The sequence below is a fragment of the Tupaia chinensis genome, unplaced genomic scaffold (genome assembly GCF_000334495.1).
Source record: "Tupaia chinensis unplaced genomic scaffold, TupChi_1.0 Scaffold000392_1, whole genome shotgun sequence".
In the NCBI taxonomy this organism is placed as follows: domain Eukaryota; kingdom Metazoa; phylum Chordata; class Mammalia; order Scandentia; family Tupaiidae; genus Tupaia; species Tupaia belangeri.
Genome location: NW_006159894.1, coordinates 2778356 through 2797699, shown reverse-complemented (window position 1 = coordinate 2797699; position 19344 = coordinate 2778356). Strand labels below are relative to the sequence as shown.

Here is a 19344-nt window from a genome sequence, read left to right as displayed (position 1 = left end):
GGAATGCCGCTGTTCCCCACTGTCCACTTCTCGATAAAAAGGGCTCTGTGTTCCTTTATCATACTGTAGACCTTGTAAACTGAGATTGGCTAAGACAGCAGAAATTTCATATTTATAAATAAATGCATGCATAATACTAAAATGGTCATTTTAAACATCCATTGAATACTGACCCAGTGATGGAAGTATAGTATCTTTTTCTATGTTATTATAACTCTTCCCCTGCACATTCCCCAAAGTCAGTTCCTGAGCATATTTATTCATTCATTCAGTTATTCACTCATCAGCTATGCATTGTGCACCTACTGTGTGCCACACACTGGGCTAGAATCGGAGATACAAAGGTCAGCCACAGAGAAGTCAGGGGTTAGTGAAGGGAGCAGTTAAGTGAGCCATCTCCATTCCGATGTAAAGGGCGGGTGTGGCAGGAGCAAGGGCACAGCGATGTATAGCCCAGAAAAGGGTCCGAGAGTCTCCCTGGGTAAATGGAGATCTCAGGCAATGTAGACACTCTCCAGGTAGAAGCATTAAGGAGCATTTCTAAGCAGAAAAAAACAGAGAGGGGAAGAACATCTGATCTTCGAGGAGCTGAGAAATGCTTCAGCGGCCTGCTGGGGTGTACTTGGGGAGTGATGGAGTGGACATTGCTGGGAAGGGCCATGAAACCCATGCGGGGAATTTAATCTGATCCTAATGAAACGGAGAACCAACAATGAATTATAAGCAGGGAATTCATACTGTCAGAGACAAACTGGAAAAATTCTTGGATTGCAGTTTGAAGACTGGAAAGGACATCTGGAGGGTGCTGGGGGCACTTAGAGACCAATCCAGAGTGCTGAAACCCCCATTTCTCCTTTTAGCCGTCTCAGCCACGTATATGCTCAGTTTGCAAACACTCCAGTTTGTAAATGTCACTGTGCCTAGAAGTCTGCTCCCACCTCAAACTTGCCTCAAGCTTTTTCCCTCTTCTTTCCTCCCAGGCTACATGCCCACCTGCCCCTCCTCCCACCTGCAACAGTGAAGCCTAAAGGCTGGTGAGCAGGAACTGAGATTCCTGAGGCTCCTTTCTGCCCCTTTCCCTCCCACATCCAGACCTTCCGCATCCCTGCTGTAGCTCCAAGAGTGCCTTTGAGGCACAGTGCTGTGGGCAGTAGCAGGAGCAGGCCAGCCTCAGGATGTCACTTTGTCCTTCCCCATGTCCCTAACCTGAGTATATGGCTTGATAGACAAGTGGATACTAGGGGAATGGGGTGTGCCAACCAGCAGGTTTTCCTGGATGGAAGATCTGAGCAGCTGGTGTTGCCTGGCCTGAAGAGGGCTTGAATGTAGGGTCTTGTGGATATCTGGGTGAAACTTGGTTCTTCAGTTGAAATATTGGGGAACTGTGAGACCAAAAGAAAAAGGAAGGTCAGAAAAGGAATATGAAACCTGGAGAAAGGAAATGGAAAAGTGTATGTGAGCATCCCAGTGCTCCAGAGATTGGGTGCTATTCCTCATGAAGAAAAAGCCTTGCTACCCATTCCTCGTAGGGCTAGCTCTTTGCCCTGCCAGGGCACCCTTGGACTTCAAGAAAAGAAAGCCACACTTCCCACATGAAATTAGATGTCATAAAGAACTTTCAGCTGTCACACTGAACATTTATGGACTAATTCACTGATTCATTTATCAACCGTTTTTTATTGCCTCAGAGCAGAAGATATAAAGATGAATACAATGCTGTCCCTGTCCTCTGACAACTCGTTTCATAGAACATCCTTAGAGAAGATGCTTTGCATGCATTCCATTTTCTCCAAGTAAAACAACTATTTTTTTAAACGACTATTTTTCAAATGACTCACAGTTCCATGCAAATGCTAGTTCCATGAAAAACTGAGTTCTGTATTTTAAGGGCCTGATTTTCACTCTGACTTTTGAGGAGTGAGTTTGCCAGTTGTTTGGGCCTCTGGTCTACATTTTGCCTGTGTGGATGGAGGTCCGATCAGATAGAGACGTCTGCAAGCTGAAAGGTTTGTACCTTGTTCAGAAATCCCCAAATAAATTAATTATACTTCTCTACTGTTAAAAATCGTGTTGTTTGTGTAGGAAAATGAAATAGAAGCAAAAGTGTACATTTTGGCAGTTAGGTTTTTCCAACGAACAGTGAGAAATAAAGCTTAGAAATGTTTGACTAGGGAGCAGCAGTTAGTGTAAAAGCTATGTTGCTGAACTCCCATGTAGTCGACCACAGTTCGAGTCCTGGACCCGGTGGCTTAAACTCACGCCGGGTGCGTGTGTATGCGTGCCCAAGATCCCAAGAGGAGAGTGGCGAAGGGATTGTGGCATGGCCACCCACCCTGGCAGGGGGGGGGGGTGATTTCTCGCTTTCTATCTCTCTGTCTCTCTCTGTCTTTCTGGAGAGCGCACATGCCCTGTAGCAAAAACCTCTGAAAGAAAAAAAAAAAAAAAGAGCTTGACTAAAAGTACTCCAAATGCAGAAATCTGAAAATGCATTATTTTGAATAATTACCCTTGATCACAATTAGACCTGAAAAAACCTGTAATAAAAGGAGAAATCTCCCTATAATCTTTCAGAATCTTTTGGGATTTCCTGAATTTGCAACAAGCAGGGCTTGAGCTTTCACTGGCCTTTGGTTTTCAAATGCTGTATTTTTCCCCCTTTCTTTTCTTGTTGTCCTGGGTGTTTAGTCTTTGTGAAAGGTGAGCACAGACAGCTACCTTTCCTGCTGGTACACAAATCACTGAAAAATGTTGTGATTGCCTTTCCTAAGGAGCACAACCTTCAGGGCCCACAGATCCCTCATGCATGCAGCCTTCCTTTGCGTGACAAAGGGCAAGTTTCACATCCCCCTGAAACTGCCTCAAAAAGGAGAAGATGACTCACAGATCCAAACCTACATCAGGGAGGGTGACAGAAACAGAACCCGCTGAGGGGCTATCATAGGCTGTCTGGCTCCCCACGAACCAAACCTAAGGAGACACGGTCACAACGAGAGTGAGAGTCGCCCATCAGACACCAGCTGGCGTGGAAGGCTGCTGAGAGATGTCTCCGGCATTCCACACCTGGGCAAGAATGACTCTGAGCCACTCGTCTTCTTGCTTTGAATTCCTGTCCACCCTTGGCCCTTTGGGGAGCAATATGCACATTTGCAGCCATCCTGAGGTTTAGCCACTTCCCAGATGTGGTGAGGAAGTGGAGTATGTGCTAGGCCATGCGGAACTGCAGTGTCCAGCCGTGGCTTTATTAGACCACAGTCGGCCACCAGAGTTCAACAGCCCTGGGGCTGGTAAACGTCAAGACTAATCAAGCTTAGACCTGAGCCTCGTAGCTGCTTTGCCTTGGAGACTGTTACTGCAGCCGGTGTCCAGGAAGACTCACCCTGTGACCTTCTTCCCAACTAAATAAAGCAGTTTGAATTTTTCTCTGGCATTTGGATGGACACACTGGCGTCGAGGGAGACGGCACATGTTGCAATGGGAGCATTCGTTCTGGCTTGTTTACATGTCAGATCAGCCAGTCACAGTTGTGCCTTCCAGAGGTTGCCAGCTGGCAGGGCAGACATGAACTTGAAGTTCAAGTTGAACTTGGGCCTGGTAGTAGCTCCATCACCTGCCAAACACACACATGCACAACAATCACATGCACCCTGCCATCAGATGTCAATGGTTATTTCACCCCTAGCTTCTCACAAGATCTGTCCTAGCTCTGGTCTTTGTGGAATGAGAGTTATCATGTATTTAATGCTCATTTAACTGGCATTTACTGAGAGCTTGTGCAGTGCCTCACTTTTATAGTCGATATTTCATTTAACCTGCATGATGACACCACGAGATGGAAGAACCATTTTGATCTCTTTTCATACTGGGTGGCACATTTTTACATAGAAAAACACAGAAAAACACATCATGACTTTCCCGATGACTCAATAGATAACAAAGCTGCAGCCTCAGAGAGGTTAAGTCATTTGTTCAAGGTCACACAGATAGCAAGAGGCTGAGCCGGGTTTTATATATACATGGGCAGGTTGACTTTAGAATCCATACCACAAACTATCACCCTGTGCATTTCTACCTTCATGGGATTTTATAATGAAATTCTTGTCCTTTGCAACTTCCAAGCGTAAGTCAAGACAGTCCTCCTCTTCTCTGTTGTTTCTTCCCACTCTCTTACTCCAGCCTAGTGTTTGTACTTGTGAATCATGCTCCTCCTGGAGCCCAATGCTGGAGGCTGTTTTGATCAGGTTTCAATGACCAAGAGGAGGAAGGTCCCAGTGTTTCTACCTTTCCTTCTTCCACTGCCAGGCCCCATACAGAGCACCATGCCCTGGAGCCTGCCCTCTCTGGAACCAAGGGCTCTGGCTGTTTAGTAGCACACAGTGTTGGCCTGGAGTCATCTGTGCACTAGCCAGTGTCCCTGCTGGTCAGCTGACTTCCAAGCCAGTGAGTGCTTCAGGGAGCCCTCGAGCCTCCGTAGGCCAGGATGACCTTCAGGCTACAAATGTATGTTAACTCTCTTCAGGGCAGTCCATCCCCTCTGCTCCTGCATTTGGTCCTGAAAGAGCCAGTTTGGGGGCTGCTGTTAGTCAGTCAGTCTGCTCTCCTATGACTCCTGACTCTTCTAGTTACAGCTTGCTGAGAAAAACACTTAAGAAAATCACTTGCTGAGAAAATCACTCTCCACACCCACGTACTTAAAATACCAGGCCCGTAGGTCACTTTAATGAGCAAATTTGGCTAGTAGCACGTGCGCTCCAGGTGTGGTTCCCACTCCTGGCCAAGAAGGCCCATTTCAGAGTGATGGGCTGGGGCAGGGTGGAGGGCAGAGCAGGTGGCTCCTGCCAGATGCACCCGTTGGCAAACCGTAGCCCAGTTGTCAAGGGTGGTGTCAACTCTGGCTGGAAGAATGCAAAGGAAGTGAAGGCAGAGTTTTCACATAGTAGAAGCATGTCCCATTCACCTGCCAGAAAGGAATCATTGCTCTGTCTATGAGATGACAAGCAGATGTCTTTGTACTCAAAGCCGTAAATGAGAGCCACTGGGAGGGTGACTACTGGATTAGCTCTTCTTCCATGAACTATTCCTGTGGCCCAAATACCCTACCTGGTAGCTTTGACTCGGTAGAAGTTTTCTGTGACTGCAGTAAAACTACGGGCATAAAATAAGAATAATTGTGATTATGACCAATGGTTCTGCAGATATTCACTTGGATTGAATTGCATTCCTGATGACATAGGCTAGTCTGTGGTTAACAGGATGGTGGTGGGTGTGTGTCATAAGTGCTCAGTTGCCAAAGCCCAAATTCAGTTCAATGAGAAAATGCTTACAATTGGCCGTCGAGCAGTTTGTGTACATCAGAGTTCACAGGACAGTTCTCACTTTTGGGGGTAGCACTAGGGCATGCATAATGTGCTATGTGTCTAAATCCTAGTGCTGGTACCAGTGGGTTTCTAGGTAGGGATTTATAACTTTGGTGACAATAACATGAAGAATGGCGAGCATAAGCTGGAGATCCTGGTTCTACTGTGTGTATAAGCTGTGTGACTTTGGGGGAAAAGCCTTAGCTTTGCCTTATCAACCAGGGATAATAGACTCTATCTTACCTCATGAGATCTTTGTGAGCACCAAATGACATAGTATATGGGAAAGTGTTTGAAAAGTTTTAAGTTCTACATAGGCTCAAGAATGCCAGCCCTGGGAACCAGCAGTTAGCGTAATGGCTATGTCGCTGGACTCCCACGTAGTCGACCGCGGTTCGTGTCCCGGACCCGGTGGCTTAAAACTCACGCCGGGCACGTGTGCGTGCGTGCCCAAGATCCCGAGAGGAGAATGGAGGAGAAGGGATTGCGGCGTGACCATCCCCCCTGGGGGGTGATTTCTCGCTTTCTGTCTCTATGTCTCTCTCTGTCTGTCTGGCGAGCGCACGCGCCCTATAGCGAAAATCTCTCCAAAAAAAAAAAAAGAATGCCAGCCCTGGGAACACAGCCATTCTTTGTTGTCATTCAGGAAATGCGGATAAGACAGTTATAGGAAAATCACTGTAGGAGCAGGTCTGTTTTGGAAGTTTAGAAGGCACCGGGGCCTATAGAGCAGTTTCACTTGTGGTGCTGTGGCCAGAATTCGTAAGACAATCAGTATTAGCACTCAGTTGAATAGTACTCCCTACAATTCAAGTCCACCTGTAACTTCCAAATGTAGACCTTTTTAGAAATAAGGTCTTTACAGAATTAAGCAAGTGAAAGTAAGGTCCTACTGGATATGAATGACCAGCATCTTTATGAGAGGGAGTTTTAGATGATAGCCTCTTTTTAATTTATTTTTAAAATTTTATTTATTCTTTCATTTTATTTTTTAATTTGACCAGAGAGAGAGAGACACACACACACACACACACACAGAAAGTGAGAGAGCAAACCACCAGGTCTAGGACTGGAACCGTGGTCAGCCCTGTGGGAGTATCCAGTGCCTTCATTACCACGCCACCTGCTGGTCCCTGAAAGATAGTCTCTTGAAGAAGGAGGAAGAGACTAGACCGCAGCAGCTTTAAACCGGGGATGCCAAAGATTGCCTGCAGCCAGCAGAAGTAGGAAAAGGCAAAGGCGAATTCTACCCTAGAGCCTTCAGAGGGATTGCAGCCCTGCCCACACCTTGACCTTGGGTTTCTGACCTCTAGAACTGTGGGAGAATAATTTTTGTTATTTTAAACTACCCAGTGTGATTTACGAACACAGTATTTTCATGAGATCTCTGAGACTCCAAGTCTAGGTCACAGAAGAAGCACACCCAGGCCCACGTACCTGCCCCTGGCCATGGGCATCCTGATGGCTGTATTCTCAGAGCACAGAGAGTTAAAGGTGGCATTGTATGCAGTCCATGATCTTTCATTTTTCAGATAAGGAAACTGATGTCTGAAGAGGTGATGTCATTTGTATCAGGACCCCAGTCTTATAATAACTCTCTTACTTGAAGAAATCTCTCTCTCTCTCTCTCACACAGACACACACACACACACACACACACACACACACACACACCTAGATCTACTTAGACATTGCTGCGACAATGTCATTCTCTGTTGCCTGGGTCTTCATGGTACTTTTTCTTCATTTCAGTCTTCCCTCCCAGAAGCCCCCTCCCCTGTCATTCTTCCCCACCTCTCTGGTGAGTTGCGTGGGGGCACAGAATAGGACCCTTGCCCTTGAGGAGATCAGCTTATGCAGCCTCAAACCTCATTCAGTTCAACGTCCTAATTAACCAAAAGCGAAGAATGGTTTATGAGACACCCTAAAACAGCTGTAGAGCTAACTGTAGCCACGAAGAAGGCTCCCTAAGAAACAAATGGCCTGACTGGAGTTGGAGGCTGGAAGGCCAGGCAAAGGTGGAACAAGGAAGCTTGCATGGCTGCTTAAAAAGACCCCAGAGGCATCAAATTCGGAGGCCGTGAGTTGGGTTGGGGGGAGCAGGAGGATTAAGTCAGAACTACATGGATGGAGATGTATCTGTAAGGAGATCCTAAAAGCTGATGCCAGGGTTCAATCTTGATGCTCCAGGTAATGGCCCTGTGGGTTCTTTACAGAGCAGGGACAGGCTGACCATAATATTAGGTTATCGGGAAGCCATAATGTATTGCTCTATGTTTTTCTATGCAAAAATGCACCATAACCTTCCTGATTACCCAATACTTGTAACACACGTGGTTTGCCAGTGCTGGACTGTGTAGGTGTGTTTGCCCTAGGACTGTGATGACCTTTGCTCTTTGACCTGTTCTTTGAGGTCAAAGCAGTGAGATGGGTGATTGGCCCTGTCATCTCCACATCACTGCTCCCTCCTTGCTGCCTGACCTGCCCATTCCCCCACTTCAGCTAGATGCCAGCATGGGAAACCACAGGTGTCACCTGATGACTTCTGGGGGTGTTCTGAAAATGGCAAATCCCTAAAGCCCAAGAGGATTCTTTCCTGGTTCTGAGAAGTCAGCTGGTGGGGAAGATGGATTGGGGTGCAGGGCCTCCTGGCCCCCCAATACTCAGGGTCTATACAAGCAGCTTCACCTGATCCATTAGATGAGTCAGCTGAAACTTTGGTTATTAAACTGCACTGGGAAAAGTAGGCTTCATCTTCTGATCGTCACTCGCTATTGTTCTTTTTATCGTAGACTTTAGTACAGATAGAATACAGATCCTTGGAGATTGTTTGCTGGAGGTTTTTATGATTAGGAATCACTGGCTGGCCATGGCCAAAGATTATGCTTTCATTGAGCACCTTCCTTGGCCTTCCTTTGTATTAAAACACACACGACAATGGGAAATAGTCTGTTCTTTCTAACTTTAAAAAGGAAGATAACTTGGACTTTAAAATGGTAAATGGTTTTTGGAGCATATAAAGGAGTAAATAGGCATGCTTTGTTTTATTTTCATTTATTTTTGGTTTTATTTCATGCTACATAATCAAGAGGAGAAACTATATTAATTTAATAACTACTATAGGACTGAACTTCATATCTAGTTAAATGTTAAGACCTTTTTATAAGAAACAGAGAAGTAATACAAGTGAACACACACAAACATACACCATCCCTTTAAATACTGCCTGACAGATACTGTTTTAATGGTTTTACTTACATTGAATTCATTTAATCTGTCTCAGAATTCAGTAAGGTAGGAAAAGTTGCATGTACCCGTTTTCCAGGTAAGGACACTAAGGCATAGAGAAGTCTGACTTGTTAGGCAGAATTAAAACACAGAGTTCTCCCCACTTGGCCAAAAATATTAATGAAGATGTATCCATCTTATACAAATGTATGTGAAATGTTTACATGGAAATCCATGTGTACATTTATATTAATAATACTAAATCTCTGTCAGTTACATGTCTTTAAGTCCATTTATTGACATAAATTTTATTCTGGGCAATCCCATGAGTGCCTCTAATAACATCTGACATTAGAAATTATATTTAAAATCAACAAGTGGGGCCAGTCGGTGCCATGGTGGTTAAGGGCGCTGGACTCCCAGATGTCCAACCGTGGTTCAAGTCCCAGACTGGCAGCTTCCTTTCTCACTTTCCCTCTCTGTCTATCTCTGGTCAAAATGGAAGAAATAATAATAATAAATAATACTAAATAAAGAATTCTTCAAAAATAAAAAAGGAAGCAATTAATATTTTTAATATACAGAGAGAACAAGTCTAACTTAGCTATCCTCACACTTAGAAATTCTATTTGCTTGATCCTCAGAGTTACATAAAAAGTTAGAAGGGAAAGATGGGTTTGGTTTCTTTTATTCCTCTTTGTTCTGCATTTATAAATAACTGGGGAGAATGTTGGGAAATGAGGAGGTGGTGATTTGACTCTATGGTTCCCTGATGTCTTGGCTTGAAAGGAAATACATTCTAATCTCTCTTGATCCTGTGTTGCTTATGAATGACTAAATTAAAGTCATAAAACTATGTGAAGGATTACACCTAGACAAATACCATAGGTGTGCATTCCAGAATTTAAACAAAGCCACATTCAAGGGAGTGTTGGAAAAACCAACAACCTGTGCTAAAGTACTGACACCTTCAGTTGAGGGCTGGCTAGAAAGCGTAAATCAGTGATCAGTGACCCAACAGATGTATTCAAGCCATCACCTAATTTTTTGTTGTTCTTTTTGGTGTTCCAACAGGGAAGAGCTTCACTCTGACTATCACTGTCTTCACAAACCCACCACAAGTTGCCACCTACCACAGAGCCATCAAAATAACAGTGGATGGACCCCGAGAACCTCGAAGTAAGTGGGCCCCCTTCAAAGCTGTTACAACCTCTGGGATGATAAACTACTCAGAGACCATATCTAAGAATCCTTGGGTTGAACCTTTCCTCAAGGGGGATGGAAGGCCCCTGCAGGGAGAAAGAATATCATTGTTAATATCCCCAGTGCCCAAACGATGTCTCTGAACCCTGGGCTCTTTTTGAAGCAGAAGGAAACTAGGCTGACTCAAGTGTGTGTAAGGACCATTTTAGGGCTGCATGAGACTAAAGATTAGTCCCTCGAATACATGATGCAGTTCAATAGGATCAGAAACCAACAGCGAATGGAAAGTTAGTTAGAGTAGCAATAGCCAGAATTAACCTGAGAGTAAAAGTGGACCACAAGGGGGCTGATCACCACTCCGTTGCCGTTGACTTTTTATTAATTTGTTAGGGTTGCAGATGAAAATTGTGAAAATAACTCTTGTCTTTTAGTGGCATGGATCAAAATTTCATTATAGGACTTTTTAAAATAGAGAATGGGAGGATACAGGAGTGCTTGGGGGAAAACCAGTAAATATAGAAAGATGGTACCAAAAAATAGCTGCTGTGAGGAAAGCTTTTTAAAAAAGGAGTGGGTTGTTTAGTCTGCTAGAAAGATGTCTTCACAGTGACTTAATGACTATCTTTGAGTAAACACAAGAGTAACACCCTTCCAGAGCCACACCCTTCCCCAGGACCTGAGGTTGGTTGCAGTTCCAGGTCTGAGACGCTGTCTGTATTCTCCGCCCAGCATCTGTGTGTCTCTAAACCATATCAGATCTCTGGTGGAAAATTAATATTCTGTCTTCTCAGAGTGAGGGATGTTAAAACATAGGACTTTTTTTACTGTCCCTGGAAACTGAGATGCAGGTTGTAAAATAGAACTGTTAAGAATTGAGCTCTGGGACAAACAAGTAGAGTTCTCCAGCCTTCAGCAAGTTATGGAGCCTCTCTAAACCTCAGTCTCCTCTTCTGCAAAAAGAGGATAATAACAAAAACTTCTCTATCGGGAACCAACAGTTAGCGTAATGGCTATGTCGCTGGACTCCCACGTAGTCAACCGCAGTTTGCGTCCCGGACCTGGTGGCTTAAAACTCACGCTGGGTGCGTGTGCATGTGTGCCCAAGATCCCGAGAGGAGAATGGAGGAGAAGGGATTGCGGCGTGACCATCCCCCCTGGGGGGTGATTTCTCGCTTTCTGTCTCTATGTCTCTCTCTGTCTGTCTGGTGAGCACACACGCCCTATAGCGAAAACCTCTCCAAAAAAAAAAAAAACTTCTCTATCAAATCAAATGAAAATGATGCTATGTGCCCGCTGTAGAGAATGAGCTCAGAAAATGTTAAGTGATCCCCTGGAGAGCATCCCAGCCTGTGTCTGGGCTGTTGTTCCAGAGCCCTCCTGATGACCTTAGCATGGAAGATCCTACAAAGGCTCCAAGGTAGCCCTCTGGGATGCCATCTAATGGTCACCATGACTTATAGCAGCCTTTCTGTAGTCTTGGCCATAGCCCTGTAACATCTCAAGTCACCTGCCAGAACCACTCCCTGGGCTGCCTTCCCTTTCCTCGTCAGGGATAGTTCTCAGGATCTGGTGCTCCATTTGTAGATACCCTCCATTCCACTTAGTGTGCTCAGGGATGACTCCCTGTGCTTCGGACCTCATTTTTCCCCAGAGGACTCGCTCAGCTTTTTCTCATTAAACCCTTTGAGACTTTCTGGCCACACCTAGACCCAGGAAACTTAGGGACTTGGTAACATCTCTTGATTCCTCTTTATACTTGATAAGCAGGCGACAGACTTAGGGCCACTCAGTTTAAACAAAATCCAGATACCACCATGAACACTCCTTGGTTTCCAGAGCAGAAATTGTGAACTGTAGACTGCTATGACCCTGCATTAAACATAGCATAAACACCAAAGTGCCTTACACTCCACTGAGGACCAAAGAGGAAGAAGGCTTAAATTATAGCAAGGCTCAGGGTTGAGGGGGAGGTGGTTGTTAGGTGTAAGGAAATCAATGTTGAGAGTAAATTAAGCTTAGAGAAAGGCTCATTCAGGAGCCTTTTTAAAATCTCTGTTTAAAAATAGAAGCAACAGCCATGTCTTGGATAGTTCAAATGCCAACCTGCCTGAGAAAGAAGCTTAAACTAGGTGGCTCCTGGATAGATGTTCTTCTGCTATTTTCTTGTGCATAAAGGAGGCTGAGTTTTGCCTCATGGCCAGCACTTCCTGTAACATTCAGAGAACTAACAAGGTGGCTGAGCTTCAGAAAACAAATGGTGGTTGCTCTAATGTTTAAGAACTAGCGGAGAGGGGAAAAATTCATCTGTGTGAGTGTAATGGCCTGCCCGTGTATACAGTTTCTCTGCCCCTGCTGTTTTATAGCCTAGGAAAACAGTTGTTATGGAGAAAGGTTCTTTGAACAGGCAGAGGGGATTTTTTCCAGAGACAACCATTTTCATGCAGTCTTTCCAGCCAAATGAAATTTGGATCTAGAGAAAAAAAATTAAATGGGTGGGAGCAAGTAGAAGTATGATATAAAGATGTATAACCCCAGGGAGATTGTCTCACATTTCACAAGGGACTTTCAGAAAAAAAGTGAAAATCACACAGATCTCCAGGGTGACATAGGTAACACGGACTTTCCTATTCAGCCAGTGATATAAGGGTATATAATCACTGCTCATTCCAGTATCCTGTTTTTATATTTAAATGTCTTGACTCAAGGTGGGAATGTCTTCTTTCCTCGAGAACTTTGCTCACAGTCTCTCTTCCAGAGTAAGGTTAAAGGAGGCATTGCATGTCAATCAGGATGCCCAGAGGGCATCAAATCTCTGGGTTAATAACATCTCATGAGTCCCTTCCATGATTAAGGTACTACGAGTCTCAGTTCTGGGTGACTGATACAGTGGCCCTGGCATTGACCTGTTGAATAGATTTGAAAGTTCTCTCAGGTAATAAACTCAAAGACTATGAGAACCAGAAGGGACCTGGGAGAGCCTTCAAGAGGATCACCTTTTAAATAAGGGAAAGCAGCCTCAGAGAAATAAGATCGTTTTCTTAGGTTTAAAATAAATAGTTGGTGATGAAGCCAAAAACATGAGTTTCTGACATTCAATCCTGTATGATTTTCCATCCATCCGTCCCTTTGTCCATTTATCTCTGCATCTCTCCTTACTGTCTGTACATCATCTATTATAAAGTCTCTGACCTGGCCTCAGTATCCTCATACTTGAAATGAGGAGTTGGCATATATGATTTGTCACATTCATCTGAGTTCTAAGGTTGTCTACAAAGGGCAAATGACAGCACCTCATTGTGGGCATGGAGCCTTATATGGAAGTGTTTGTACAGAAGATCAGAGGAAAAGCTTAACAAGCTCAAGCACTGTTTAAGTAGTTAAGTAAAGAAAAGAGAGTAAGAAACGGTGCCACAGCCAGTCTGTTGGCCATGGGTTCATGGGATACTTGATGTTCCCCTACCCTCTTCTATAGTTTTCCATGATGACGTTGTGGCAAAAAAGAGTATCCCAAAGATAATTACATGTGCTTTTCATTTCAGATGGTTACTTGCCCTTTTACAGTAACTGACTGAACATTGAATAAGTCAAAACTTATTTTTCATGTGTCCCATGAGACTTTTTAAAAATATCACAGACCAGTACAAAAATGATTAATTTTTGACAAATTAAATTTCTAATGGAGAGAGAGCACTATCAGAGGATATCCTCTGCCTGGGATCAGTTCTTGCAAGTTGTGATGTGTGATCTGCTTACAGTTAGCAGGCGGAACACTGAGTCACTTGTTATATTGAAAGGCAGTCTCCTCTTTATTTTATTTTTTATTAAAAAGAAAAGTTTACTTATTTACCGAGAAAGAGGGAGGACTCTCTGACAGAGTTTTGCCACACAGCAGTCCTCCCCTCAGCCTTCCAGCTAACCAGGATAATAGATGTGCCCAGCGTTTTCAGGTTGCCCTGGGATCCAAACTCCCAGCCTTCCAATGTAGGAAGTACTACAATATCTCACTGTGGTGCCCTATGGCTGGCACCATCACAGCTGGACAAATCTCTTTAAGCATGAACAATATAGTGAGAGAATTTGACTATATGATAACATTGAGATAATGGAGCATATTCTCTGCAGATATTTCAGTGAGTAATTTGCATGTTTCAGTTGCTTCAGCACCACAGAGGAAGATTGTGTGCTAAGGAGAGGTTGAGGAGAGTGAGCATTTGGGGCCCCATCCTATTGCTGTGGGTCGAGAAGCCATCACCTGTGTGCTAGGCATCCACCACTTCGAGAACATTGAGAAACCTGATTCTCAATGGTAAATGGGAATGGTTAATAAAATTAAGGACAGCCATTTCAGGGGCACCTTTCATTTGCAGGTTGAAGAAGTCCTTCCCAGTGACTGTGTTCTGCTTGCTCTGGAGACTCACAATAAGCGATAGCAATGGAGCCATGGTTTAACCACTCTGGAGAACTTTGGGGGCTTTTTTCAGGGAACTAGCCAGAAAAAAGTAATTTATCACTAAGTTACTTTTCCATATACAAAACGTACTTTGTTGAGATTATGTCACATGACTTACAGTCTATGATTTTGAATGTGAATCACCTATTATATATACATACATAGATAAGTATATAAACATAAACATACTCACCACATACAAAGATTACATTCTAGGGACCAGCAGTTAGCGTAATGGCTATGTCACTGAACTCCCATGTAGTCGACTGCTGTTTGAGTCCTGGACCTGGTGGCTTAAACTCACGCCGGGAGCGTGTGCGTGCATGCCCAAGATCCCAAGAGGAGAATGAAGGAGAAGGGATTGTTGCGTGGCCATCCCCACTGGGGGGTGATTTCTCGCTTTCTATCTTTCTATCTCTGTCTTTCTGGCGAGGGCATGCACCCTATAGCAAAAACCTCTCCCAAAAAAAAAGATTACATTATATATTACATATGTGTGTATATATATTATATATATGTATATATTGGGTCGTCGGAAAAGTTATGACACACTTTTGCATTGAAAAACATAGAAAAATACATCATGACTTTTTTGACCACCCAATATATATTATAGATAATGTAACGTTCTTATGTGGTGAGTGTGTTTCAAGTACAGGTAAGGGATGCATGAAAGGTACTTGAACTTAATAGTGAGAACCTAAAAAATACCCGGAATCATGATTGCTTAGAAAAGTGCAGGATCAGCATCATGTTTATGGACTGCTTTTACAATAATCATATATTTCTTTTTCAAATGTCATTTTCTCTAAATAAAAATACCTGACAACAATAATAACTGTATTAGATAGTTTCAGTTATTTACCCAAACACTCTACAAAGTATTTTATATATACTAATTTCTATAAACTTTAAAGATCAGGTAAAGAAATTAAAGTGAAAGTAAATTAAGTTCCATGCCCAAAGTCACGCAGTTAGAAAGTCAGAATTTAAATGAAGCAGTCCAGATGTTGGAATTCACAGATGTCAATGTCTGTTTTTAAAAACTGTGTTAACTGCTCCTTGAGCTTTGTTGTACTATAATTTCCAAAAATATTTTTAAATTTATCAGAGGGCATGTGTGCTTGCCAGGAAGAGACAGAGAAAGAGAAGAGGAAAAGGAGAAAACACTCTCCAGTGAGGCAGGGTCATATCACAATTCCTGCTCCCCCATTTCTCTCCATCATGTCAGGATTTGGGGCACACATACGTAGGTGCCCAACATGTTTCTTAGGCCACAGGGGGCAGGATTCAAATCATTGTCAGCCATGTAGGATCTGGCTCCCTTAACCAGTAGGCCATGAAGCTGGCCCTGTCTCTCTAATATATACACGTGTTTGTGTGTGTGTGTGTGTGTGTGTGTGTGTGTGATGTTATTGTTGTTTCTTTCTGCCATGGTGCATGCACTCACTGGAGAGAGAGAGGGAAAGTGAGAAATCACCCCAGGGGTGATGGCCATGCCACAGTCCTTTCTCTTCGATTCTTCTCTCAGGATTTTAGACATGCACCCACATGCTCAGGGTCTGGGACTCAAACCATGGTTGGCCATGTGGGAATCCAGCACCTTAACCACTAAGCTACCTGCTGGTGCATGGCCCTCTCTATTTTTTTTATTAGGAGAGTTTATTAATAAAGTTCTGGTTTCCATATGGTTTTCTTCAAGAAAACAGAGCCTATAGCTTTGGAAGGCTGTCACCAGGGTCTGCCTGGGCACCTGAACCAGGGGCAATGCACAACACAGGTCTAACATACAAGAAAGATGAATGGTGTGACAAAAGTGATCATCAAGGCAGCAGTCTGAGTCCTACTCCCCATTTAGTGAAGTCTTCCCCAGAGGGCCTGTGTGTGGTGGTGCAGCCTGCCAGGAGGGTGAAAGCATGTGTTGCTCTTTCTCACAATGGTTATCAAGATGTCCGATGGTTTTATAGACCTGTGATGTCAGGGTTTTAATTACAAGTCCACAATCACGTTATTTCCTGGGAATTGTTTTGAGCATCTCTTCCAGTTAGTAAAGAGTAATCTATTTAATTCCTCTTCCCTTAGATTCTTCAAAATATTCTATTTGATTAGTTCCTTCATGATGAAATCTTGACTCACAGAGGAAAAAGAAAATTATTCTTTCTTTTCTTCCACCCAAATATAAAGCAAGAGAAAGACAGAAGGTCAAAGAGGAGGAAAATGCTCCACTTACATACCCTCCTTTCCATACTTCAATACATTTCAGATTTAAATGTACATTCTAGGGGAGCTTCCCCCTGCTACCCTAAATTCTGCTATGTTAAGCTACCCAACTTCATGAAGATTTGGCAAAGGCAGTTTTTTGTTTTGTTTTTATACCATGTGGTACATGTGCACACATGAGAAAGAGAGAAGGAGAAAGAGAAAAACCCCCAATGAGTCACACCACAATCCTTCCCCCCCACCCCAACCCATTAGGATCCTAAGCATGCATATGTAAGTGCCTAGCATGTATTTTGAAGTCACCAAGGCCAGGATTCTAATCCTGGTCAGTCATGTGAGATCCGGCTTCCTCTACCAGTGCTTAACAGCTGCCCTACAAGGCCGACTCCACCTGCAATTTTTAAAGAAGTAATAATAATCATACCTAAATGTTTCCTGTGAATTTTAAGATTTCTGTCTATTATTTTTAGTAGTATCAAACTAAACTCAAAGAATAATTTCATATACATAAAAATTTCCACCTTAGAGTTCAGGCTAAGGTCTGAAAGGTTCCTCTTTCCAGAGAAAATGAGACTGTCAGAGAACCCTGAAAGAAATCTGCTTCTGTCTCTGAGAAACAGCAATAACTCACCTAATAAAACTGAGTGAGTGGGGGAGGCTATGAACTTGGTAACCAGCCCTGTCTTATACAGAAGCCACTAAGATTATTTTAGATGGCATTTATATTGCTATAGAAAGGAAAGGGGACATTGAGAACTCAAAGAAATTAGCTACGTACCTTCTCAGTCTAATGTAGGGAAGCAGAGAGGAGAGAAGGAATATAGAATAAAACTTAAGGACCAGCAGATGGCATAATGATTATGTTGCTAGACTTCTATGTAGTTGACCATGGTTCAAGTCCTGGACCCAGTGACTTAAAACTCACTCTGAGCACATGTGCATGTGTGCCCAAAATCCTGAGCGAATGGAGGAGAAGGGATTGTGGCATGGCCATCCTCTCTGGGGTATGATTTCTCATTTTCTATCTCTGTCTGGCAATTGCACATACCCTATAGCAAAAATCTCTGTCAAAACAAAAAAGAAGAAGAAGAAAACTTAAACCATCTGGACCATTGCAAAACCATGTGACTCTTAACGAACAAAAATCTAAACAAATACATTGTAGTTCTTGCTAGAACTTATCATATAACAGGCTAAAAGAATAAAAACATCCTATCTCCATTTAGGCTTCCGTTTCTTAATCTTAAAATGTGTAAAAAGATTTCTGGATTCTGAACTTGGGGACCTGGATTTTCACACTGGCGCCACCCGGCCAGTGGGTGTGGACTCGGGCAATTATCTTAAGTCCTTTGGTCCTCATTTTCCTCTTCTGTAGAACCAGGCAATGGGATGAGATAATCTCTAAACTAATTCCCACTCAAAGGTAGTAATGAAATATTGTCAGCAAAATAGGGGTTCCCCCCAGGCAGGGCCCTCAGAGACCAAGGCCTGCAAGCCTCCCCCTCCAGGTAATGCCAACCTAGATCATACCAGACAAGTCCATATGCACCTAGGTTAGACAGTGAATGCCATTTTTTGGCTATAAATTTAAGATGAATAATTATAAAAAATTCTTTTTTTATTTAGAAAAAATGTTTTGGCTATGAGTAACTCATTCAATACCTTATGGCCCTGATTTCTCTGCCATCAGCACGTGATTTTGACCAGGGGTTGAGATCTCCATTTTGGCACTTGCTAATTGTGTGGCTGCTGATATTTCAGAGCGTGGCTGGTGCAACTGCACTTCTTTAAAACAGGGTTGGTGGACTAATGTCATGGGCCCGGGAGGCAGAATGTACCAGCCCCTGTGAAATGCTTAGAACCTGGCACACAACAACTATTCAGAAAGGTCAGCTATTATTCATGTTTAGTCTTGTCATGCTTTTGGAAAGGAGAAAACTTAAAACAAAAGTGATCTGTGGATCAGGCCAACCCCACAGCACGGTGTCTAGGGAGCTGGATCTCACAAGGCCACTGGATCCTGGTTTCAGTGACTTGAAAAACACACATCAGGCACATGTACATGCATGCTCCGAATCCTGACGGTATGGAGAAACAGAAGAAAAGCATTGTGGTGTTGTGACTACACCCCATGGGGGTTGCTCTCTCTCACTCACTCTTTCTCTCGTTGGTGAGCACACACACCCTCTGGAAATTAAAAAAGAAAAACAAATATGCAAAAAATGTCTGTGAGTCCAGGCCAGCTCTGTATCCTAAAGGGAGGCTGTATTCCACATAGTTTGAATTCCAACCCTGGCAGCTTGGAAAATATGCCAGGCACATGTTCATGTGCACTCCAAATCCTAATAGGATGGAGAAATAGAGGAGAAAGGATTTGAGGTGTAACCATGCTCCATGGTAATGGCTTTCTGCCCTCTACCCTTCTCTGTCTCCCTGGTGAGCACTCATACCTCTAGGAAAAAAAAAAAAGAAAAAAGGAATATGCAAAAAAGATCTGTGAATCCTAAATTTAAAATTTACAAAGTTAAAAAGAACCATAGTGTTGCTTTTTAAAAACATTTAAATAAACATTTATAATTTTTTTTCAGTTTTCATTTTGTATTTAGACTCAGTTAAATTTGTTTTGTTTATATACATTGTGTGTGTGTGTGTGTGTGTGTGTGTGTGTGTGTGTTTTCCCCTGAAACACTCTGGGTACTGTCCTTAAATTCCTAATGGATAAAATGGCTTTACCCCCTTAAATATTGCACTTTGTGAAAAACTCGGGGGGAAAAAATCATATCTGAGAAATTTCAAAAGCTGGTGCTTGAGACTCCATGTGGTCAGTTTCAGAGTTTGCTTGGCCTGGCTATAGAGAAGGCTCCTCCAGATTCTCCAGGAAAGAGGGGC

General features: G+C 43.3%; 1 protein-coding gene across 1 annotated transcript in view; it reads left to right on the top strand.

Moving 5' to 3' along the window:
- Positions 1-19344, top strand: part of LOC102496134 (runt-related transcription factor 1) — a gene marked incomplete at its 3' end in the record, with an annotated part of 291565 nt that overhangs the window by 212630 nt on the left and 59591 nt on the right. Inside the window, exon 6 of the mRNA XM_027773948.1 lies at positions 9657-9761. Coding sequence (XP_027629749.1) covers positions 9657-9761 — 105 coding nt within the window. The remainder of the gene's footprint in view (positions 1-9656; positions 9762-19344) is intronic.